Here is a 24,952-nt window from a genome sequence, read left to right as displayed (position 1 = left end):
GTGTCCGAACCTGTGCAGATGTTGCCTGAAACAACCATGGCCTGACAGGATTTGTGTGAGGTGGAATTTCACTTCACCATGTCGTCTCCCGACCCAGCCGGATATCTCCGGTATGAGTCGGTGCGTCCATCTGCCCTTTGTGGAGTTGGACCATTCCCGCTGCCGGCGGAGCATCGAGAATGACCTTCTGGTACCTCGTATGCCTCTTGTGTCACGTTGGTCGAAACACTCTCTGTCCTCCTTGATGGCGATGCTGATAGGCATCATGCCGGACAAGACACAGATTACATCGTATGACACCGTACGATACGCACTCGCAACTCTCATGCACATGAGCCTGTAGGTACTTTCCAGTTCACCACGGTAACTGTTAGTACCTAGCGCTCTGGACCACACTGGCCCACCATACCTAAGTATGGACGAAACCACGCTGGCAAGAAGTCTTCGCTTGCTGCCATAAACCGCTGAGCTATTGGACATCATACGAGATAGTGCTGCAATAGCCGATGAGGCCCTCTTACAGGCATAGTCGACGTGACTCCCGAACGTGAGCTTGTCGTCCACCATAACCCCCAAGAGTTTCAGGGATCGCTTCGAGGTGATGGTGCAGTCTCCGACTCTGACCACCGCCTGTTGCTCCGATTTACGGTTGTTCACAACCGTGACCTCCGTCTTATGATGTGCGAGCTCCAGTTTCCTCGACCTTGCGTATACAGTGCGCGGCCGTCAACTCGACCTCCTCGATAGACTCGCCGTAAACTTCCAGCGTTATGTCGTCTGCAAAGCCGACGATCACAACCCCTACAGGGAACTTGAGTTTCAACACTCCGTCATACATGACATTCCACAACACCGGGCCCAGGATAGAACCTTGCGGAGCTCCGGCGGTAATTGGGACGCACTTCTGACCCTCCTCCGTGTCGTAAACAAGTACTCGATTCTGGAAATAATTTTCCAGAATCTTGTACAGCGACACCGGTACATGGATGCTCCTGAGCGCGAGCGCTATGGAGTCCCAACTGGCACTATTGAACGCATTCTTCACGTCGAGCGTGACGATTGCGCAGTAGCGTATTCCCCTTCTCTTGCGCTGGATTGCTACCTCCGCCGTCTTGATGACGGAAGAGATTGCGTCCAGCGTGGACCTGCCCTTCCGGAAGCCGAACTGGTTACTTGCCAGACCGTGTACACCCTCCGTGTACCTCACCAGTCTGTTGAGGATGATCCTCTCAAGCACCTTGCCCGCGGTGTCCAGCAGGCAGATAGGCCTATATGCCGATGGGTCCCCTGGCGGTTTCCCAGCCTTCGGCAATAAGACCAGTCTCTGCCGCTTCCACCTGTCCGGAAAGAGACAATCATCCAGGCACCCTGAACAGCCCGGGGGCCGTTTTTATCGCCAGCCTGATCGCCAGGTTAGGGATACCATCCGGTCCCGGTGCCTTGCTCACCTTTAGGGATTTGGCGATCACGATGAGTTCCTCATTCGTAACCCTTGCCTCCTCCCCTGCCTCGACACGGCTGTCGTCGCTCACGGATTGGATGCTCGGCAGGTTGGCCGACCATCTCTGGTCTATGTCTGAGATACTGGAACGTCGGACGTGAGACTCGACTGCCGGAGGCCAAGGACTTGGCTCGTGGCGTGGAAAGAGTCCCTCGATGATACGCTCCAGCATCGCTGGTGATCGCTCTGCAGGCGCCAGCGCGCCTTTAGTCTTGGCCATTACGATCCTGTAGGCGTCACCCCACGGATTTGTATTGGCACTCGCACATAGCCTATCGAAGCAGGCCCTCTTGCTGGCCTTTATCGCACTCTTTAGCATCGATCTTGCCGAACTGAATGCTGCGTGGCGCTCTGTCCTCTCTTCTTCGTTTCGCGCACGCTGCATCCTCCGTCTTGCACGGAGGCACGCACTGCGAAGGTCGGCTATCGCGTCCGTCCACCAGTAAACCGGTGGCTTTCCATTCCTAGGTTGGCGAGTCCTAGGCATGGTGGCGTCGCACGCCCGCGATAGCATAGCAACTAGTTGGTCAGCAGTCGGGCGGAGCCAACTGCCCCCCTCGCGCTCCCTTCTCATTGCCTCTTCGAATACCTCGGCATCAAAGTGCGATGTCTTCCACCCGCGAACGGTCGGAGTGTTGGCTCTACCCGTCGCTTGCCGCCTCTCGTTGTTGTCTACACTATAACAGACCGCCTGGTGGTCGCTATTAGTGTAGCCATCGTCTACCCTCCAGTTCTTGATCAGTCCTGGGCTGGAGAACGTCACGTCGATGATCGACTCCGCACCATTTCTGCTAAATGTACTTTTGTTCCCAACGTTGGTCAGATCTAGGTTGAGCTTTGCAAAAGCCCCCAACAGGATCTGGCCCCTCTGGTTCGTGAAGCGACTTCCCCACTCAACAGCCCAAGCGTTGAAGTCGCCCGCCACCACCAACGGCGTTAGGCCCGTTAGCTCCATGGATAGGAGGTCGACCATCTGGGTGAACCTTTCGGTAGACCAACGAGCATAGCAACTGCAGTAGAACACTCCGTTTACCTTAGCAACTACGTACCCTTCTTCTGAGGTTGAGACAACCTCCTGAACCGGGAACTTGCTCGTCGTACATATGGCCGCCAAACTGGACTTATCCGCAACCCAGTTACCGTTTCCGGGAGGGATGCGGTAGGGATCCGTTATGACGGCGATGTCCGACAACGACTCAGTGGCTGCTTGGTGTAGCAGCTGCTGAGCCGCGAAGCAATGGTTCAGGTTCAGTTGCGTCACCCTTACGCCCGTGGTTTCGCAGCCGGCTTACAGGCTGGGCACCTGGGGCCTCCCATAAAGTGTTTGGCGTCCCGTTTCCCGGAACATACCATGCACTTGGGAGACTCCACACAGTCCTTTGCTTTATGGCCTGCACCTCCACATCGCCTGCACAGCTGGCTCCTATCGGGCCCCTTGCAGGTCCAGGACTTATGTCCGCCCTCAAAGCACCGGAAGCAAATGTCTGGTTGCTGTAGTATGCCCAGAGGACATACAGACCAGTCATACAGTCCGCCGACGGTAGTCGGAAGGTAGCTATCTGGGTCCCCGCCGGACCTTTGCGGAGGCGGATTGACTCCTTAGCCACCTCCACCCCGCACTTCGCTTTTAGGGCTTGTGCAATGTCGCACCCCTCAGTGATTTCGTCCAGGTTTTTAAGCTGGAGAGTCACTTCTGAGGTGAGTGCCCGCACTTGCACCTCCTTCCCTAGGACCTTTTCAGTTACCGTTTTGTAAGTAGCCCCCTTGTTCTTGGCGTCCTTCCGGAGCTCAAGTATCATCTCGCCAGTGCGAGATCGGCGGATACTCCGCACATCCGCCCCCAGATCCTTGAGCTGGGTTTCCCCCCTCATCTTCTTCAAGACTTCTGAGTACTTCGACCCATCCGTCTTGATCTATGAAAGTCGTAAAAGCCCTTTATGTAAATGGCGAAACCACTGAACGACTACTTCTTAAGATAAGAAAGAAGAAAGGTAGGAAGGAAGGAAACTCAAAAGCAAAAATGTTACTAAATTCAAACATGTTCGATTTCTAGAATATTTCTTTCCGGTTCATTTCAACCAACATAATCCGTGCTACTGTGCGTGATTCGTAGTATTACGACAAAAAAGTTAAAATAATATGATTTTGTTTTGACTCAGCAGCTGCAGTTGCGTGTTTTTCATTAGCAACCTCAACCTCGAAAACTTCGCTTAACGGAACAGGTTTTCCTCGAGCTCCTCCCGAATCCCGACGAAAGAGAGAAGCGTTCCAACATGATTCGGTGGCAAACAGCAGGAGATGATGATATGCACAAGCATATGCACATCGTAACATTTTACGCAAAGATTAAATTTTCGAGTTAATTACACTTTTCCAAACTATGCTCGCTTCGCTTGCTCGCTGGGTTTTGTTCGTGATTTGGCTATAGATGGGGCGTGATGAGAAAAGTTTGTCTGCTGCTGCAAATTGTCGCTCGTAGAAACCGGTGATAGAGAAGTCCTTCAGACACAGGTGCTGGTGCACTTTTACACCGCTTATGATGATGCAGTGGTGAAGCTTTTCTCCCTGCTCCCCTAATCAACCAACCTTTTAAATGAGAGTGGCCACAAACGTTACCGGATTAGGTTTTCCATGGTGCATCTGTTGGCATTATTGTCGATAATATTTCATAACATCCTGGTAAGCAACTTGTTGCCGCCAGTTGTGACTAATGATTTTTGTCTGTTACTCTGCCGGAAACCCGCCAGCGCCAAAGCTTTTTTGGCTGTTTAGATCAAAGCTTGGAGATATTTTTGTTTAGTTTTCATGGCCTTCAGAAGCAAGCCCAAATCAGGACAACGAGTCAGGGCAAACATCCTTTTTTTATACGATTTAAATTTTACTATCTTTTTCCAATAGTTTTAATCTGGATCCAATACTCTTCTACACCGATTCAAAGCTAAACTTGAGTGCATATTCTTTCAATCTTCCACGAGTGGTTTTTCACGGAAGTTTTCCCCTTTGTTGTACGGGAACTTCGTTCCGGAAAAACTAGTTACCAATCCCATCAGAGAAGAAGAGGAAAAAAAGACATAAGCTGCGATTTAATATTAAATTCTCTAATTGCATCAGCATCTGACACAACGTGAAGTCAAATGACAAATGACACAAATCTAGCTTCGTTTTCTTCATCCGTCTACTTTTGAAAAGTGTAATGGCATTCCGCTTCACATCAGTTCTCAGAAGTATCAAGCAAAAAAAAAAAACGAGAAATAGCATCGCAAGGAAGCCAACTGGTCCGTAAAAGCAGCTTAAAAGCTTTTGGCAGCTCGCGCCCTCGCTCGGTCGGACTTACCTTTCGATTCTCCCCCGGCATGCTGGACGTTCGCAGCCGCTGTTGCTTGGCGTCATCCGATGCCGGTGCTTCGCGGCCCGGTACCGGCGTTCGGCTGCCATCCCGGCCGCCACCGCAAATGATGGCCGTGGTGCTAATGCTGACGGTTCGATGTGGCACCACGGGGTTTCCCGTTGCGGTGTATCCCGGGTGCTGGTGTTGGTTGCTGAAATTGGCATCGTTTTCTCCGTTCTGCTGAAATCGACTCTCCGACTTGGGTACCAGGGCAGCACCCTCACCGCTTCCACCGCCAGCGCCGTACTTTAATCGGTAACCCGAAGGTGATGATGACAGATTGCCAGCACCGCTGCCAAGGTTGAAATTGAGCTGCTGTTTGTGGTTATTGTTGTTGGTGCTATTATTGTTGCCACAATCGAGCAGCATGAGGGCCGTTTCTTGGTCGATCGGTCCGTTGTTGACGGTGCTTGTACTAACACCACTTACACTTTCCACCAGCGTTGATAAAGTTGACGTCGACGAACCAAGATTGGCCCCGCTAGCGTTGGCCCCCAGCGATGGGAACTTGTCACGTGGTTCGAATCTAAAATGGTAACGGATATGAAACGTATTAGAGCATGACAAAAAAGGAGGGGTTCAACTGCAGAATGTGGAAACTAGAAAAAAGGGTATCATCTTTACCGCATACAAGCAAGCTTTCGGTTCAATTTGTCGGGCAAATATGATACGTCTTTGAAGATAGAAAAGCGCAGCCACTTTACTTGAATCTGAATTCTTCAGATCGTGTAAGAGTGGCGCACTTTCTAGTCTCAAGATGCGACAGCCTGTCGTACGGTTTTCGGAATATGATGCGATTTCCGTTATGGTTATGATACTGCAGTGTACATCCGTCTGGATTGTGATGAAATTTTATAGTAGAGCTCCGAGAAACGTCGTTGGGTTTTATGAAAAACTATAACTTCTTTTAGCGTTAGGCAACGTGTGAAGGTATCTGTCTGAACAATTTGCTTCCTCTATACGGGTGGGGTAATTTTAACGAGACCCGGTGAAATCTGAAAGCTTCAGGATTTCAAGAATATTCGTAGGATACTGAAATCTCAACACACTAATATAAAAAAATTTTAAAAACTGAGAATTCCCATTTTTGATTTCTAACATTCCAAAATCTGGACATCCTAAGAATCCCAAATGCTGAAATCCTGAGATCCCAACATTCTGAAAATCCTGAATCCTTTAATCCGGAAATGCTACAATCCTTTCAAAGTATAAAATTCCAGGGTCTCAAAATTCTAATTCATGAATCCTTTAATTCCAAAATCCCGAAATCCCATAATCCTAAAATTTTCAAATCGTCAAGTTCCAAGATCCCAAAATTCCAAAAATGGTAAATCCTAGAATCACAAAACCTTAGAATACTAAAACCTGAAAAAAACCTAAATCTCGAAATCCTGAAAGTCTTCACTTCTAAAATCTTATGATCATAAGATATTTTGATCTTGAAATCCCAAAAACCTTCTGGTCCTGTAAAACTCAAAAAATCTGCAATCCTGAAATTCTACAACCCAACCATCCTTGAGCTTTTGAGTCTTTTTCTAAAGTGGTTATTAGATAAAATTCAAATATTTTATATAACAAATGGATTGTTTTTAACAGATTTCTAAATTTTGTGCGTTTTTCGAGCGTTTTTTGCGTGTTTTTTGCACGCAGCGTATCCCCCGCGCTGTAATAAGTGTAATATAATCGTAAATTCTAAAATCCTCAGGTCATAATATCCTAATGTTCTGAAGTTTAAAATTCTACAGGCTAATATCCTGTAATCTTGGACATCAAAAATACCTTCATCTCGAAATTCTATAAAATTTAAAAATCCGAAGGTCTAAAAGTACTGAAAAATAAAAATTCTAGAACTTTACAAACACCGAAATTCGGAAGCTCTCAAAATTTTCATATTTTGAAAATGAAGCCTGTATTATAAATTTTAAAAACAATAAAAAATTTTAAATCTCAAAATCTTGTGATTCTAGAATCTCAAATTCCTGATGTTCAAATCTTGAATTCCTGAAATCTCGAAATTCTAGAAACCAAGAATTTTGAAATCCTAAAACTCTGTCATTCTAAGATCCAAATTAACATGAGTTAAAAATCTTAAAATCGTCAAATCCGGCGATCTCAGGACTTTAAAAAATACAAAATTTGGAAATTCTGCGATCCTGAAATCCCGTGATTCTCAAATGCTATCGTCATAAAATCCTGAAAATCGAAAATATAAAAGTCCTGGAATACTTATATATTGATCCTAAGGTTGGGGTTGTAACTAATTCTCAAAAATTATCAATTCCAAATTATAAAAATCCAGAGTTTGCATGTCCTTGAATTTCTGGAACCCTTAAATCTTGAATGGGCTAAATTCTTCAAACTCGGAATCAAGAAAAAAAAATGAAACCCTTGAATCTTAAAACTTCAAAGTCTTAAAGTTTCAAAAATCTTAAAATTTTTTGAGCTCGAGAGTCGAGAGTAACAAAACAATAACCCATTAATTACAGTTTAACGACTATACTTGAAACATTGAACGATGAAAGCATTGAATGTGATTGCTTAGGAAAATCGAGATTCAAAAAATTAAATTATTATTTTGTTATTAAAATGCTGTTCCATTGTTCATCAGAGGAGGTGCAGTTGTTAGCTACAAATTTATTTTGTTTTCCAAATATTGTAATTTTTTTTAAATTTTTTTTTTCATAAAACAACTAGGGAACCGTCCATTATTCATGTAGATTGAATATTTTCAACCCCCTTCCTTTTATAGATTATTTTTAGAGATCTTCAGAATTTTCCCTATGGGTTGTAGCGCTCTGCCGCCCGCTTCCCCACAAGCTTTACGTATTTTATAGACGTTCTCTAAAGACATTTCTACTTCAGATAAGTCGTATTTGAAATTTAATAAAAAGTCTGCTTACTACATACAAACGAGTCTAAAATTGTGTATACTCGTTTGCTTAGCTCTTAACCACCCATTCAATTACAAATCGTATATCAATGTGTAAAAATTATCGCAAATATATCTTGACGAAGTCGAAATCGTATACCACGCAATCATGCGCAAAAATTCAGTTTTGATTGTATATCATGCTGGAGTCTAACCGATTTACGATTGTAGGCTTAGAATTGTACTAAAGTGTGAAACAAATCACTTTCAATCGGAAACTTTCGTATATAAATACGTATATCAATAAATTGCATACCATTATTCCTCAGTACGTATATCACCGCCAAAATAGTACGCATATGCTGTTTTTGTGCATCAAATGCGAGTTTGTATGATATATATGAGTGCGGATATTGGAATCGAAACATTATTATACGTATGAAAATGTTGACTGGGCAATTATTTTGAAAGATAGAAAGAATAAATTTTCTACAAAATAGCGCACAATGGACGAGGCTACAACATCTTTGAACATACTTTAACTCTTTCTGCAAAGATAAAAAAGTAAGATGCTAGATTTCATCAAAAATTTTGGATACCATAATTTATGATTATAGTAAAAGCGCACTCCATTATACTGCACAATTTTGTAGAATAAATATTACCATCGAGCTCTAGATGTAAATTACTTTCGAGCTCTAGATTTAAATTTTCCGTTCATCATGTTCTCTAGAACACTTGCGTCTCCATCGATTCAACAGCTAAAGGAGGCGCACGGTTGTCGTTCTTATCGTGCGCGTTGGAGTGGGTGGTGTAGTATTATTCATCTCATTAAGCCAATATTCACGACGAATTCACGGATTAAACACCAAATTTTCACAAAATCATTAAGAAAATAAAAAAAGTTAAAGGGTATGTGCTTGAGTGCACTAACGTAGGCTTGACGTGGGACTATTGTGGGTGTAAAGATTTCATTCTGCCATAGCCATAGTATATAACACACACCAAACGTACAAATACCAAACACAACAATCCATGAACACTTAACAGAAAAACACATACACCTGTCATAAACCATAACATACAAACTAATAGAAAAAATAATTAACTTGTTGCCTATAAAAGTATTGTCATAAATTTACCTCGGATGAATGCATTTTGCACACACATGTTATACACACACGCTATATACACACACACTACTCACAAGCACACCCTCCTCAGACACACCCTCGCTACTTACACACACACACACACACATACACACACACAAACACAAACTCACACGCCACTTACATACACACGCCACTTACACACGCCACTCACACACACATGCACACATACGTCACTCACACACACATTCACACACACATTAACACACACACATTAACACACACACATTCACACACACACACGCGCGCTACTAACACACACATACACGCGCTATTCACACACACACGCGCTACTAACACACACACACACGCTACACACACACGCTACACACACACGCACACACATACACACACACACACACACACACACGCTACGCACACACACGCTACTCACACACACACACGCTACTTATACACACACACACGCTATTCACACACACACACATACACACGCTACTCACACACACACATACACACGCTACTCACACACATACACACGCTACTCACACACACATACATACACGCGACTCACACACACACACACATACACACGCTTCTCACATACACACATACACACGCTAACGCGACTCAGACACACACTTGGTATACGACACACTATACCTACACAAATTACTATCGGCAGCATCCAAACGGCTTCCAAGTCTTCCAATGGTCCCTTCCAATGACTTCCAATGGTCCCCAGTGCCGATCACGTCCAGTTTCGGGCTGTATTCCAACAACGACATCTGAATTTGATTACCACTGGTGGGGTCCAACACAGATCGAAGGGAAGCCGAACTGTTCGCCTTGACGGTCGAACAGGGAATGATCTTCTCTCAACACGGAATGTCCTTTTATAGCGTCACTCAATGTGGGGAACTTGGGTGATTGGAGGAAGAACCATCACGACAGTTTTTTCGTTCCGTGTATTCAATGGTGCATGACGTGTTTTAATAGCTTGTGAAGTTTTTTCATATTTTTTACGTTGTTTGTGTTTTTTTTCTGTTACCGTTATCCGTGCTAAGCGCTTGAACATCTTTCATACCACCCAATATCAGTGAACTCATTTACCGCTCCGCAGTGTAGTGATTTTAGTCATTTAACTTGCAAGGTTTTCCCGCTCAGATAGTTTGTTTACCTATTCGGCTCTATTCTTAAGCCACTCGCCTTTGTATTTGTTTATCCGGATTAAGAGCATCATCACACGAGTTCCAGTTTGTTTCATCATTTACACGCCAATCTATCTTCACTCATTTATCGGGTCATTATGACTGATTTGGCTGCCTGTGACCGTTGCGCCAAATCTGTTGAGAAGGAAGATGAACTGTTGAAATGTATGGGTTTTTGCGATCAAATCTGCCACATCCGCTGTGCTGGTCTTAACGTGCCGTTCATTAAGGTCGTCCGTGAAAAACACAACCTGTTTTGGATGTGCGATGAGTGTGTAAAATTGATGAAATACACCCGATTTAAAAATGTTGTTTCTTCCTTCGGGAGTGTGGTTGCCTCAGTCCTCGGCGATCAATTGCACAGTTTCTCGGAGCTTAAAGATGAAATCGCTAAGAACAACCAACATGTAGCTAAACTTGCCGATAAGGTAAACTCAGCTACCCCGGTGCGAATACCAAATCGAGACCGTCCTGCTAAGCGTCGTTGTGGCGAGCCAGAGTCTCCAAACGAACCTGCGGTTGGTACCAGACACGTCGAAAATCAAGAGAGGCTTGTGGCTAAAACTCCACCTAATTTGTTTTGGGTGTACCTTTCACGTTTTCATCCCACCGTGACAATTGATGTCGTTGAAAAACTGGTCAGAGATGGTTTAGAGACACAAGACGCAATTAAAGTCGTCCCTCTGGTGAAAAAAGGTACCGACCTTCAGTCTCTTAACTTTGTCTCGTTCAAGGTCGGCGTCCCTCCGGAACATAAAGCCACTGCTTTGAGACCCGGTACATGGCAACTGGGGATTGTTTTTAGAGAATTCTCCGACACCCGAGCCAATTCTACTGTTTGGTTACCTCCCACCGCTTCCGTTTTTCCAGCCACTTCGGTGACTGTTCCTAACGACAACATTGCTACTGGAACCGCATCTGCTACCTCAGCAGCACAAGCTGCACCCGCCCCTTTTGGTGCAACTGCGTCAGATGCTGGTTTATCGGAAACTCCCGCAACAGTGGATCTTTGATCAATCACGCTCCATCATCACCGGGACGCAACGTTAACAGCATCATGGAAGTTCCTGACCCCACCGCCTCAGTCGAGCATTTCCCGCCAGCGTTCATCAGTCATCCTGGTCCTGCGTGCGGGCTAGGGGAACGGAACTTCCAGACTGCTTTCTGCGGCAAGTATAAATCTGTCCACAATCATTCAAATGCTGATGCGCTCCGTGCTTCTAGCCGACCGACTGCCGACCCATCGCTTCGAGACGACTTATTTTCCGACTCCCACCAGCATGACAGTACTATTAGGACAAGACCGAGACCTTCTCCAACTGACATATCACGTAACATTACACCGGGACGCATCGATGTTGGCATTTTGGATGCCTCTAACCTCCCCGCCGCAGTCGAGCCAATCCAGCCAGCGATCACCAGCCGTCCCGGTCCTGCGTGCGGATGCGAGGGACGAGGCATCCAAAACCCCAGAACAGGCAAGTGCGAAAACGCTAATTCCAGACCTCCCATTGATCCGCTACCCGCTTTCAGTCCGTCGACCAATCCGATGACAAATATCCACCTTTACTACCAAAACGTGGGTGGTATCAACGCCAGCGTCTCCGACTACCTACTGGCTTGTGCTGACAGTCCATACGATATCATTGTGCTGACCGAATCCTGGCTCGACAATCGTTCACTTTCGCGGCAAATCTTCGGGCCCAACTATGAAGTCTTCCGTTGTAACCGGAGCTCAAGAAATAGCCGTAAAACTTCAGGTGGTGGAGTTTTGATCGTAGTTCACCGCCAACTTAGTGCCTCTATCCTCGAGCGCGACGAGTGGTCGACTGCTGAGCAGGTGTGGGTGACAATCAAACTCTCGGATCGCACATTATACTTGTGTGCCATCTACATCCCTCCCGATCGGACTCGTGATTTAGATCTGATTCGCGTACATATGTCTTCGATTAATACCATCATTTCGATGACGTCCGCTGTCGATGATGTGGTTGTTTTGGGTGATTTCAATTTGCCCGGCATTATTTGGAAAGAGGTAAATGCTTCATGTACGTCGATCCCGGCTCGTCTACGTTGTCACCAACCTCCAGCGAACTGCTAGATTGCTACAGCACTACCACTCTCCAACAGTGAAATAAAATAACCAATGAAAACGGTCGTTTTTTGGATCTCTGTTTCGCTACTGTACGCTGCCAAGCCCCAGAAGTGACGCTGGCTCCTTGTCCACTCGTTAAACACGTTCCTTATCACCCTGCCCTGCTTATGGCAGTCCATCAGAGAGTCTCTCACAACACGATTTCGGCACCGACAACCGACGACCGATTTTGATAGTATTAACGCATTACTAGCTGAAATCGATTGGGATGCTGTCTTTGACACGAACGACGTAGATACTGCCGCCTCAACTCTCTCCCACATTTTAAATTACGCCATAGATCGACACGTCCCAAAAAGGACCATCTCCGTCCAACAGAAATTGCCCTGGTTGAACCCCACATTACGACGCCTTAAATCGGAGAGAAAAGCAGCCCTGAGAAGGTTCTCTAGATACAGAACACTACCTCTACGGAACCACTACTTATCGATTAATACCCGCTACAAACAACTAAGTCGCTACTGTTTTCGAAGCATCCTTCGTTATGTCGAGCGTAGGCTCAAACGCAACCCCAAATCGTTTTGGAAATATGTTAGCGAACAGCGTAAAGATGATGGCCTTCCTTCGAGTATGCACTTAGACGGTGTCACTGCGAACTCTGTCGAGCAAATCTGCCATTTGTTTTCGCGAAAATTTTCTAGAGTATTTGTGAACGAACGGTTAACGACGGATGAAATTAGGACCTGTACAGAACGTGTCCCCTTTCTTGGCCGTGCACTGACTAACCTCTCCATTGACGATAGCGCGGTAACATTGGCCGCCTCGAAACTCAAGTCTTCCAGGTCCGCTGGACCAGACGGCATTCCATCCGTTTTCCTTAAAAAATGCATTGGTAGTCTGGCTTCCCCGATGAGTCGTCTATTCGCTCAATCAATTCGCACTGGCGTCTTTCCCTCGGTCTGGAAATCGGCGTACATGTTTCCAGTGCACAAGAAAGGCCATAAAAGTAACATCGACAACTACCGTGGAATCTCCGCACTTTGCTCCATATCGAAACTCTTCGAGCTCGTTGTGTTTGAGCCTACTTTCTCGTTCTTCAAGCAGTACATCGTCGACGAACAACACGGGTTCATGCCTAAGCGATCAACGGCCACAAATCTCCTGACGCTCACATCCTACGTAATGGACAGCTTTGACGACCAGTCTCAGACGGACGTCATCTACACGGACCTATCCGCCGCTTTCGATAAACTGAACCACCGAATCGCCGTGGCTAAACTGGCAAAGCTTGGCATCGGAGGCCCACTGCTTCACTGGTTTCAGTCGTATTTGCCTGACCGGCGTTTAGTTGTGAACATTAATGGAGTTTTTTCGACATCTGTTTCCGCTCACTCAGGCATTCCGCAAGGCAGTCATCTCGGGCCTTTGATATTCCTGATTTACTTAAACGACGTCAATTTTCGACTTCAAGGCCCTCGGCTGTCATTCGCTGACGACCTTAAACTGTTTGCCAAGGTGAAAACTCCGTCAGATGCCGCAGCGCTCCAAAACCAGTCAATGGTTTTTGCAGATTGGTGCGCGGACAACCGCATGCAATTGAACGCTGACAAATGCGAGATAATAACATTCTCCAGAAAGCGTAGTCCACTGAATTTCAACTACAATTTGTCAAATACACCTCTGCGACGCACAAACTGTGTGAAAGATTTGGGAGTATTGCTTGACTCAAAGCTAAGCTTCAAACAACATATGACATTCATCATTGACAAGGCTAGCAGAAACTTGGGATTTATTATGCGTATCGCCAAAAACTTCAACGACATCTATTGCCTGAAGGCACTGTATTGCGCTTTGGTGCGCTCCAACTTGGAATACTGCGCTTCAGTGTGGAATCCCTACTACCTGAATGGAACAGAATCGAGTCAGTGCAACGAAGATTTGTTCGCTTTGCGCTCAGAAGACTTCCGTGGAACGACCCTTTCCGACTACCTAGCTACGAACAGCGATGCAGACTCATCGACTTGGATACACTGCAAATCCGTCGGAACATATCCAGGGCAATATTCGTCGCGGACGTGCTTACCTCACGAATAGACTGTCCGGCAATTCTCGAGCAACTGAATATTTACGTTAGACCACGCATGTTGCGAAATAGCCTCTTCCTTCACGTTCAGAATAGGCGAACGAACTACAGTAGCTTCAGCACGATAACCGGTCTCCAGCGTAATTTTAATCGTTTCGCTACAAGCTTCGATTTCGACACCAGCCGCGAGATGCTGAAGACCCGCTTTCTGACTTTAGCACGTAATTTTTAGCATAGTACAATCATTTGGGCCACAAAGCCTGTTGATGTAATTTTTACAAATAAACAAATAGACAATAAACGTGGAAGCATCTCTGCTTTCTTTCCTCGTCGCTTGCGTTGGGTAATGAATGCGATGCTAATTGGCTGGCATTGTTATGACTGAATGCGTGAAATCATTTCGTCTATGTTGTTGAAGTCTGCGTTAGGGAAATATACCAATCGTATGAAAAATGTATGTGGATATTCAACCTTCAAACTTTCCCGCAATTTTCACGGAGTAATGAAAAAATGGCAACTAAAATTATTATGTTATACAAATCTTGTATGTTTTAGCTTTCCAACGGTATATTAACTATTGAAATCGGAACAGTTGTTCGAGCGCTATTAGCATCTAAAATCTTCCATTCCGCCAACCAAAAACGTTACATGTTCAATCCAGTTTGCCCAGAATGTACCTTAGTATAGTGAAGAAAGACGTAGTCCCACGTCAAAAAATACGCTTACGTGCTCTTATGGAATCGATCAGCATTGTATATTTAGTGAACTTAGCTAGATTTATCCTGTATTTGTAAAACAAAACATTTTCACAACGCTACCATATCCATCTCAAAACTTGAACCACTGCTCAATTATTCATGCAAAATTGGTAACCTAAGTAACCACTGCAGTGCTGTCGATTTATGTCAATTATGTTGGAATAATTCAACATTTTGAGTTTCAATGATCAAAGTAGTATTCTTAGTGTAGTAAGTGATTTTGTTTAGTGATTAAAATAAAAAGTGGTCCGCCGGTGATGAAAAAAACTTTGGTTGGCTGCTGAACGAGTCCCGTTGTAGCCGTATAGAGTAATGCGCGGGTTCAGTTTTCTGAGGTAGGTGATTGAAATAAATGAGTTTTCGAGTGTAGATGCCCGACTATTATATCAAATTTGGAGCTTGTAAGTGAGTTTTTGAGAATTCTACTTCATGAGAAATCTAAAGTGAACTAAGAAGAATTCATTCCATGGATTAGCAGATAGGTTTAGTTAGAAAATATGCGTTTTTCATGTTTTCTATTGTGTTCCCATGTTGTGTGAGATGAATATATGGGCTGAGATGAATAATGGAGCAGCTCCCCTATATGGGAAAAAAGTAACCAGAAAATTGAAAGAAAAAACCCTACACAAAATGTTCATCCTTTCGAAAAAACACCCTATGCAAAATTTTAGTTCGATCGGAATAAAAGCGGGGTGGCGCAAAGCGATCGAAGTTTGACCTTAAAAATTCAAAAAATCACCAAAGTCGAGAAATTTTTTTTCCAGATGATACCAGATCTGGCCGTTTCATGCATTTTTGAGCCATCTGGAACCAGAAAAAATCTCGAAAACCGAAATTTCATGCACCCCACTCCGTTGGGTTATTTTTGGATTTTCAAATTTAATCGCTTTGCGCCACCCCATTTAAAGTCCGATTGAACTGAAATTTTCAACAGGCTGTTTTTTTTGGCAGGTGAACATTTTGTATTGGGTTTCTCAAAATCAGTATTTTCATTGGCTACGAACACCAAAATTCACGGGAATAGTTAAATAGCTACAATTTTGCCTTTTTTCCAGTTTGAGCTATAGAATCAAAAAATTTTTCGTCGACCAGTGCAACCAAGGCCAGTTGAACAAATGACATTCCATACATCGTTTTAAATTAAGTTGATAGTTCTAGAAGAATGGTGTCCATAATACCATTGCACTAGAGCGATATGGATACAGCTGACGCCGGGTTTTCTTTTTACAGATAATTTCGAGAATAGCTTTTCGGAGTAGTGTCTCGAAGATGTAATAGCTGCCTTTTTGATTTACTCAAGATTTCCTAGTGATAAAAATAAGATTAGTGTCACGTCTTGAAAAGGACTGAAATTTTCCTATATGCGCTTGTCAACTTCTCGCCTGGCAGTGCTTGCGCTTCATCACCCCCTTTTGATTATGGAGCCCAACTGTTCGTCGTAGATCTCCAGTGCCTTCGCGAAGAAGTCCGCCAAATGCTTGTCGGTTTGAATACGTTCCACTCGTATACGTTTAGCTGGATATGGTAATGTCCCTTGGGCTGCTTAGTATTTCACGATATGGTTCACCAACAGACTCTGTCTATACAGGTTCTTTGTAGGAGCTTTTGAGCATTGCTGCCATTTTTTAAATATATTGTGGTAATTAATATAGGTTAGCTGCAGTATTTTTTCATGGGTATCTGCGTTGGATAGCCCTCAGCCATACGAAACGCCTTCAGGATTTTCTCAATGCTCGCTGCTTGAAAGAAGCGCGGTTTCGCCAATTTCTGGTCGTACTTAATTCTTATGCCAACAAGTGTCACAGCTTGCTGCAATTTGTCGTCTTGAAGAACTGGAAGACTATTTTCTCTTCACCTTTTTTACCGTTTTGAGCTGTACTCGCATGGTCAAGACATATATAACACCTAAGACATCATCGTCCTTCCTGTAGGGGTTGAGATCGTCGGCTTTGCAGACGACATAATGCTGGAGGTTTACGGCGAGTCGATCGAGGAGGTCGTACGGTGTCATGCGATGCAATCTGTGTCTTGTCCGGCATGATGCCTATAAGTATCGCCATCAAGGAGGACAGAGAATGTTTCGACCAACGTGACACAAGGGGCATACGAGGTACCAGAATGGAGAAGTGAACTTCCACCTGATGCACATCCTGTCAGGCCATGGTTGCTTCAGGCAATATCTGCACAGGTTCCGACACGCGTAGTCCTCCATGTGTCCCGAGTGCGTGGAGGCGGAGGAGACTGCTGAGCATGTCGTCTTCGTATGCCCCCGTTTCGTAAGAGCGAGAAACGACAAGATGGCTGTGAGCGGGCCTAGCGAGTCGCAATCCGAACCGAAAAAGAAGCGAAAGAGCAACCTGCAAATTGTATGTGACGTGTCTAGTCTTGTCGCACGTACATGGAAATTCTACGAGCGAGAGAGAAATTTCTCTCGTCGCTTGAGAAAAAAGCGCGTGCACAGAATGACAAATAATAATTATTCACAATTTACAAGTGTTGCCATAAAAAACCAGCAACGCTTTTGTGGCTTTTTGTGGAATGGAGGGTTTTCGGTAAAGCTAGTGTTGATTACAAAATGTTGTTAACATAATTTTGTTTCGTTATTTTCTGCCAATCATTCGATGGTACTTTTAAATGGTCAAATCCATCGAGATAAATCGATCGAGTATTATGGCTATATAAATCTAGTGAGTTCACAAGTTGTTGTTCACTGCTTGCACTGTTCCATGAGCAGCAGTCACTAATACAGTCGATGTGAGACATAAAGTATCGATATATGATACATATTCTGATTTCAATCTGTGTCAACGTATTCGCAGTACAACTGTTGCGTTATCCTTTTCACACATTATTGTGCGATTTTAGTGCAAAATTTGTGCGAATCGGGAAGTACAATGATTGTACAAGACTTGAACCTTTGCTTGCAGGTAGTTAGCTAGGAGGTTATAGGAGTAAAGAGGATACATCACGCACAAAAGCCACTTCCCGACGTAATACTTAACCGACTGGAGGGGTTTTGGTGGGTCGGGACAGGGATCAGTAGGTGTTTGGGGTAGTGTAACTGTCCCAGCATCTCTCCCCTAGTGTCATCCCCACACCCTGAGTTCTCTTGTCAGGTGTCTGTTCGCATATTTCCCCGCTACCTTAAAATAAAAGACATCGATCCGGGTGCATAAGCAATAGTCATGATTCGATCTTTTGAGCCCAAGCCTGTACATGGTACAGCTTTTTGTTCCTATACTTGAGACCGTGCAAGGACTTCTGTGACTGGCAAACTGTATCAGAATCTGCTTCGATACCATCAGGTCCAGCCATGAAAATTGGCACTTGAACACCATCTTGACATCCATCTGGTGTATGACTAGTCCACTGCTCATCGCGATAAATAGGTTCCGTGATAATCGAGACCAAGTTTCTGGAGGAACCCTTGCACGACCAACCTCCGGAGATGCGATTCCACCCAGGACCCTAATTTACCACCCGTTAATTAACGGACCGGCACCAACTTTCTCATGGGACGAAAAGCGAGATCCCAGTGTTTTTTTGACCAGTTGAGCTGGCTGTGATCAAGTTGCATATTTAATTTTTGGGTGCTTTTTCGCCGCGTGCCGATAGCTCGCTCCACAAGAACAATTTGGAGAAACAATGAATGACAAACTTGTAGTCCCTAAGTAGTACTACAAGTTTGTCGAATAGTGCAATGCTCTAACTCTTTTGCCTGAAGCGTGAGAGCCCATATTTAGTGCAATTTTCATGCAATATTCGCCATGAATAATATGATTAGGAACAGTGGCAAATCGCGATTCCGCGGAAACCACGAATTCTGCGAAATCCAATTTCGGCCGCTAAATTCACAAAAACCCGCAAAAGTAATGGAAACAGTCAATCATGAAATATTTGTAACCTGCGAAATTCATTGAAACCAGCAACACGGATAAAACTGAAGATTAATGGGCACCTAAAAGGGCAACGGGAGGCCTTTTCTACGCAACCAGTAAGACTTAATAGTACAACAATCGCTCTCTTACAACGCACGGTTTTGTCTGCCTGAGCTGAATTATCTTCTGAAAACTCGGTTGCTGGATCTCCTCCGAACAAATGTTTCGGCGGTTGGTGACATGCAAGAAAGAATTACAGATCGTGCAGTTTATCGATCCCCGGAAACTCGGTAAATACGGATAGCAGCGTTAGCCAGTACACCAGAGTATGACTGAAAACTATTTGACACACTTTTGGTTAGTAATGCAAAAAATTTTGAACCGTACGGTTAAATTACCTTATAATAAAATAATTTGAATGGATGTTTTTTGTTTTTAGTGAAAAAATACTTTATTTAGTATTTTCTGAGAAATAAAAAGATTGCCGCGAAATTACCGCAAAATATGAATATTTTTTATTTTCCGGTTTAGAAATCAAGCAGCTTTCCTGGGAGTCTGCGCTGTCGTTCGCTTTGTTTTGCGTTGATTCCGGGTAATCTTCACTTGTTTGTTGAGGAGGGAGCTCCTCGGGTTTTGTTTCTCAAGAGGTTCCTTCCTGCGATTCTTGGTCAGAAACTTCATCATCAGATTCATCAACCGCTTTTTGACGTTGACTAACGTCTATATCGAAGTTAGGCCCCTGAATTTAAAAATCTAGTCATTCAACCAGGGAAAACCAGAGAAAAGTGGTCAGGTTTTGAGCGCTTATTTTGCAGTCATCTATAATCAGGTTTTCGAGGTTTTGGCATCAATCGATCAGAAATTCTTCTACGGTTAAATTTATGTAACAAAAACAAACTATTGTTTGAGATACACTATTGAAAAATTGGTAATTAATATCGATTGTCTAAATCATACCGCGCAGCCAATCACTACCTCTCTTCCCAAGCACAGTCGACACTAACGGATACAATCGATCTGACTTTGTTGTTATTGTTGTTGTCACTTTCTGTTTCCGATGTTTATGCTGCTGCTAGCGGAAAAAACCTTGCAAATATGCATCTTTTTGTTGGTGTTAATTTTACGACAGCGGCCGGCGCCCCATCATTCTGATTCCAAAACCGCACCAGTGACATGCGGACGCTAGGTGATAGCAGCTGAAAGGAGGAAATACAAAATAGTACCGGTCATCTCGTGCCGGTTTCACCCGTAATGCTGGTGGCTTTAGTAGTAAATGGCTACTGCAAAACACTTAAATGGCTGGAATTCTGGACGGACTAACCAGGAAACTATAATCGGCAACTGGCACCTTTTGGTGCCTCGAAATTTTGGTACAGAAGCGGCTAATTGAATTTTCTGTTTTACCAAATGATGCTGCTAGCGGAAAAAACCTTGCAAAAATGCATGTTTGTGTTGGTGTTAATATTACGACAGCGGCCGGCGCAGCTTTCAAGAAAAATTTTTCCTTACCATTCCATCACCTATGTAGCTCCACCTTCTTTTTATTTATCTGACGAAGCTTTGGTATAAAACGTACCGTTCGAACATTTCACCCCATCAGTTTCATTACTAAACCGTACCGGCTACATACGGACGCTATCTTGAAAGAATTCTGGACGGACTGACCAAAAACATAGATATATTCGGCACCTGGCCCCTTTTGGTGCCTCGAAATTTTGTTACAGAAGCGGCTAATTGAATTTTCTGTTTCATTACAAAATGCTGCTGCTAGCGGATAAAACCTTGCAAATATGCATCTGTTTGTTGGTGTTAATTTTACGACAGCGGCCGGCGCCCCATCATTTTGATTCCAAAACTGCACCAGCGACATGCGGATGCTAGGTGATAGCAGCTGAAAGGAGGAAAGACAAGAGTACCGGTCATCTCGTGCCGGTTTTACTCGTTATGCTGGTGGCTGTTAGTAATAAATGGCACTGCAAAATACTAAAATGGCTGGAATTCTGGACGGACTAACCAAAAACAAAAATATATTCGGCACCTGGCCCCTTTTTCTTGTTATTTTAAACTACGAACAAATGCTTTTCTAATTTGAATACCTGGGAAGCGGGGATGCCAATATAAATAAGGTTTCATCCATATATGTCATTTATATTATTTATTAATTATTGTTCAAAGCGCTCTAATGTCAGCAAATAAGAAAGCACTGTTAGATGAAAAATATAGAGTCCTACGTCATGCGGTATGTATGAAATGACAGCGATTAAATAAGAGAGATCCATTCTTCTAGTTTTCAGCAACCAGAAATGCACTGTTAGATAAAATTGCAACAAATACTGGAGTTGCAATTCCCTCTACTATTTGTTTTAATGGAATATAAGAATACGGTAGTCAACGTCATGCGGTCGTGTCTTGAATACCACCCTCCTACTTTTTGTATATTTTACAATTCTGTTCGATTCCCACATTTTTCCATATATTTTTGACGTAGAACTACGTTTTTCTTTAGCCTACCACATAGGGATGTAAATAGGAAAACTATTAACGAAAAGGGGACGAAAAATGTCTCTTTTTAAATGCTTATAAATCGGTTTGTTTTAACCGATTTTATTGATTTTTGCAGCAAATGATTGGAAAATTATACACGCATCCACCCAAATGCAGAAAAGTATTGATTGATTTTGCGAATTATTGTACTATTGAAAATTGTCAAGCCTTGTTGAAACGAAAACTACGTACTCTGATTGGTCGCCTTTCCCTAAAAAGGTCAACAGAATAGTATAGCTAGTTAGCCGCAGCGAAGGGAATTGCGAAGGAGCAGCAGCGGGTTGCGCCAGTAAACAAATCAAATCACATATCTAAGCAGCAGCGAGGTAGCACCAAACGTCTGGATTTGCTAGTTACGGGCTTCGGCCTTCTTCCCGCAATAAAGTTTTGCTTCATCTTGGCAACAACGGATTCTGTGCTGAATCCAAGAAAGCACAATCTGTCGCGGCCGTCAGACGGCCGTTGCTCAGTTGCAACATGATGCAACACGCAACAGCGAGCAAACGTAATCGCTTGATGTTAAAAATCGCAACACGATACGGTTTAAAATAGTTGCGTGTGTGAGAGCACCATCGGTGTTAATTCGCTGGAAAGAAAAATCAAATGCGAATTGTGAAATGATTCGTCTAAAGAACATTAGAGAATGGTAAAACTGAACAAAAAGGCGTGGCCTATTTTGAAGCATCCTTCGGTTATAAAAGAGTGTTGCTGGTAAAACTAGCTACATTATTTAGGCGGAAGGTTGACACTTGACAGCAGTAGCAGCAGATACCAGCACTCAGCAGTAACAGCGGATTGCAGCAGATAGCAGCGGGTTGCGCCTGTGGCTGCCATTAAATTAAACAAATCACTTGCCCTATAGTTGGTCACCATGTCTCAGGAGCAGCGCGGTTCTCTTCAGCGTGTGTCGTCAGACTGCCATTATTGCCCACTACATGAGGAAGCATAAAAGTTGCCATCAGCAAATCCAATTTTGAGCAGCAAAATGTCTTTTTCAAGGCAAATAAACAAGTATTAAAAGGTTATTAATTTTTTGACAACTCAACATTGTATTTATTCCCCCACTGTTGAGGGAGCATAAAGCAAGCAATAGTAGACTTTATGACTCATTAATGAAACACTTACAACAATGCTTTTGTTAATAGTGTGCGTAGTTCTACGTCAGTTATGCGGTCGTGTCTTGAGTACAACCTCCTACTTTTTTAATTTTTGCAGGTTTTCTTCTTCACAAATCATTTTGTTGACACGGTTTTCATAGAATTATTTTTGAATATTTTACATGGTTTAGCTCAGCATCGCGTTCAGTTTTTTGAATTACAGAGCCCATAAAACATCGCGAAAAGTGATTTTTTCCATAACACAGTGCAACAAAAATTTACTTTTTCTTCTGCCTTGGCTTCTATGTATGATTTTTTCATGTATTTTGACGAAAAAACAAATTTCCCCGAGTTTGAACACATTTCACCTGAAGGGGCAACAGTGGTGCCATTTTGAATTTTTGAGAAATCGAAAATTTTCGATGTTTTTTAGACGCCATTTCGTTTTTAAAGGCAAATATCAAAATTCAAACTCTTAGAATGAAATATACTAAAAGCATGCCAAAACCGTTTTCGTGGAATATCCATTTTGAGATCACTTTTTGCCCGATTTAAGATCCGTATTTTTTATAGATGGGTAGGAAAATGCTAATATGTGGACAAACTCTTGGAATTTTGATATTTCGCTTTTAAATAAAATGGCGTCGAAAAAACATCAAAGATTTTCGATTTCTCGAAAATTCAAAATGGCGCCACTGTTGTCTCTTAAGGTGAAATGTGTTCAAACTCGGGAAAATTTGTTTTTGCGTCAAAATAGATCAAAAAATCATATATAGAAGCCAAGGCAAAAAAATTGTTGCACTGTGTAATTTTCAGATAAAACCCTTCTAAACAGATACAGTAAAAAAACAGTCAAGAACTTATATGTTTACTGCAAAGCGGGATTTTTGACGAAAGTTTACGTAACAAAAGATCCTTTATCTTATAGGGGGACTGAGATATAAGCATTTTTACTATAACTCGTTTGGCATGAAAACGCTCAAGAGCCATCTGCAGCCTAGTGAAGAGCAGCTTGGCATGATCGGATGGTTTAACCAAATGAAACTAGATGTAAAACTGACAAAGCTCACATCAAACCTCAACATTTGTAAAACATCTTCCAAGCGTCGTCATTTAAGGTAAATTAATCCTTTGAACGTGACACCCGGTTTACTCCACACTCCGGGTGCTGGCGTCCGGTGGCAAAAAGATAACGCCCAACCACATTGGCTAATATCAGGTCAAAACAAGCAACGCATGTCTGAACCGTCCGTCAGTGCGGAAGACGACCAGCCGGAACAGCCGACATCACTTATCTAGTTAACAGGATCGCCTTAAGCTACAAGCAAGGCACGGCTGGTTCCGTAATTTCCGGTAAATTCACACACCAAATTTTTCGCTACTTTGGCGTGACGTTTTAAAATTCGTGACTTGCTTCGATTTCCACTTCCTGAGCAGTGATTGTACTGCCTGTGACAGGGCAATATATTACGCTTCATATCGTGCCATTCAGAAACAGCTGCATCAGTTGCTGGTTATTGTTCACAACCCGAAGTGGTTCCGTTAGTTCGTATACCATTGAAACGCCAACATCATGCATCGAACATCTGTGCGCTATGGTTGTGGGATATATTCCGATGCGCACGCAAAAGCGAACCGAGTAGGAGACCATTCATAGGAATGATGATGAGACGATTGTTAGCCAGCAACACCGGCAGACGTAGAATGGACATAATCTTCACACGGCCGTGCTCAGATTCTCAAGGATGCAGCTCACGATAACAGGTTAGATGGCATACGTCGTCTTATGCGTACGGGAAGAGCGAAATTATAGTCGTGGCTTATTGTGTGAGCTGTTCAAATTATTTTCGATTGTGTATTGCAAACAATGGTTTTACAAAATTTGCGTACTAAAATATAATATATAAAATTGAATGTACTATTGTACTATGTACTAAAAGTTGGAACGAGTTTCAAACATGAACTCAAATAAACAACGTTCTTTTTAGATATTGAAAACTACCTTATTGGCCATTCGACCGAGTGAACTTAATTCTAGACTTTGCTAACTGGCTTCGACACTCGGTGGAAGTTTCACTAGTACTGTTTCAGGTGCAGAGCTATAAAATATTTTATTACTATTAACGCTAAAAAATACTTTGCCTAGACTATGAAAGTTTTTTAATATCATGCCTCGATTGCACAAGTGGGAGCTTGTATTATAGTAGTTTAATAATGATGAGTATCGTTCACTGCAAACTTTACTTTTTAAATGGTATACAAGCAGGTTATTGTCACAGCGGAATTTTTCCTCGTTTCGAAGCACTAACCTCACTTTTTTGCTAACAACTTTCGCTAGGTTGAGGCACTGCAAGTCCACCACGACACCGGCTAGGGACGTCCGGTGGGCGTCCCGGTG

The 24,952-nt window shown here is 43.4% G+C and overlaps 1 protein-coding gene across 1 annotated transcript in view; it reads right to left on the bottom strand.

Moving 5' to 3' along the window:
• Nucleotides 1-24,952, bottom strand: part of LOC129718649 (uncharacterized protein DDB_G0283357) — a 272,216-nt gene that overhangs the window by 27,631 nt on the left and 219,633 nt on the right. The window contains exon 6 of the mRNA XM_055669632.1: nucleotides 4,836-5,415. Coding sequence (XP_055525607.1) covers nucleotides 4,836-5,415 — 580 coding nt within the window. The remainder of the gene's footprint in view (nucleotides 1-4,835; nucleotides 5,416-24,952) is intronic.

This window comes from Wyeomyia smithii, chromosome 1 (assembly GCF_029784165.1).
Source record: "Wyeomyia smithii strain HCP4-BCI-WySm-NY-G18 chromosome 1, ASM2978416v1, whole genome shotgun sequence".
Taxonomy (NCBI): Eukaryota; Metazoa; Arthropoda; class Insecta; order Diptera; family Culicidae; genus Wyeomyia; species Wyeomyia smithii.
The sequence above is the reverse complement of the archived record's forward strand: the minus strand, read 5'-3'. Positions and strand labels throughout refer to the sequence as shown.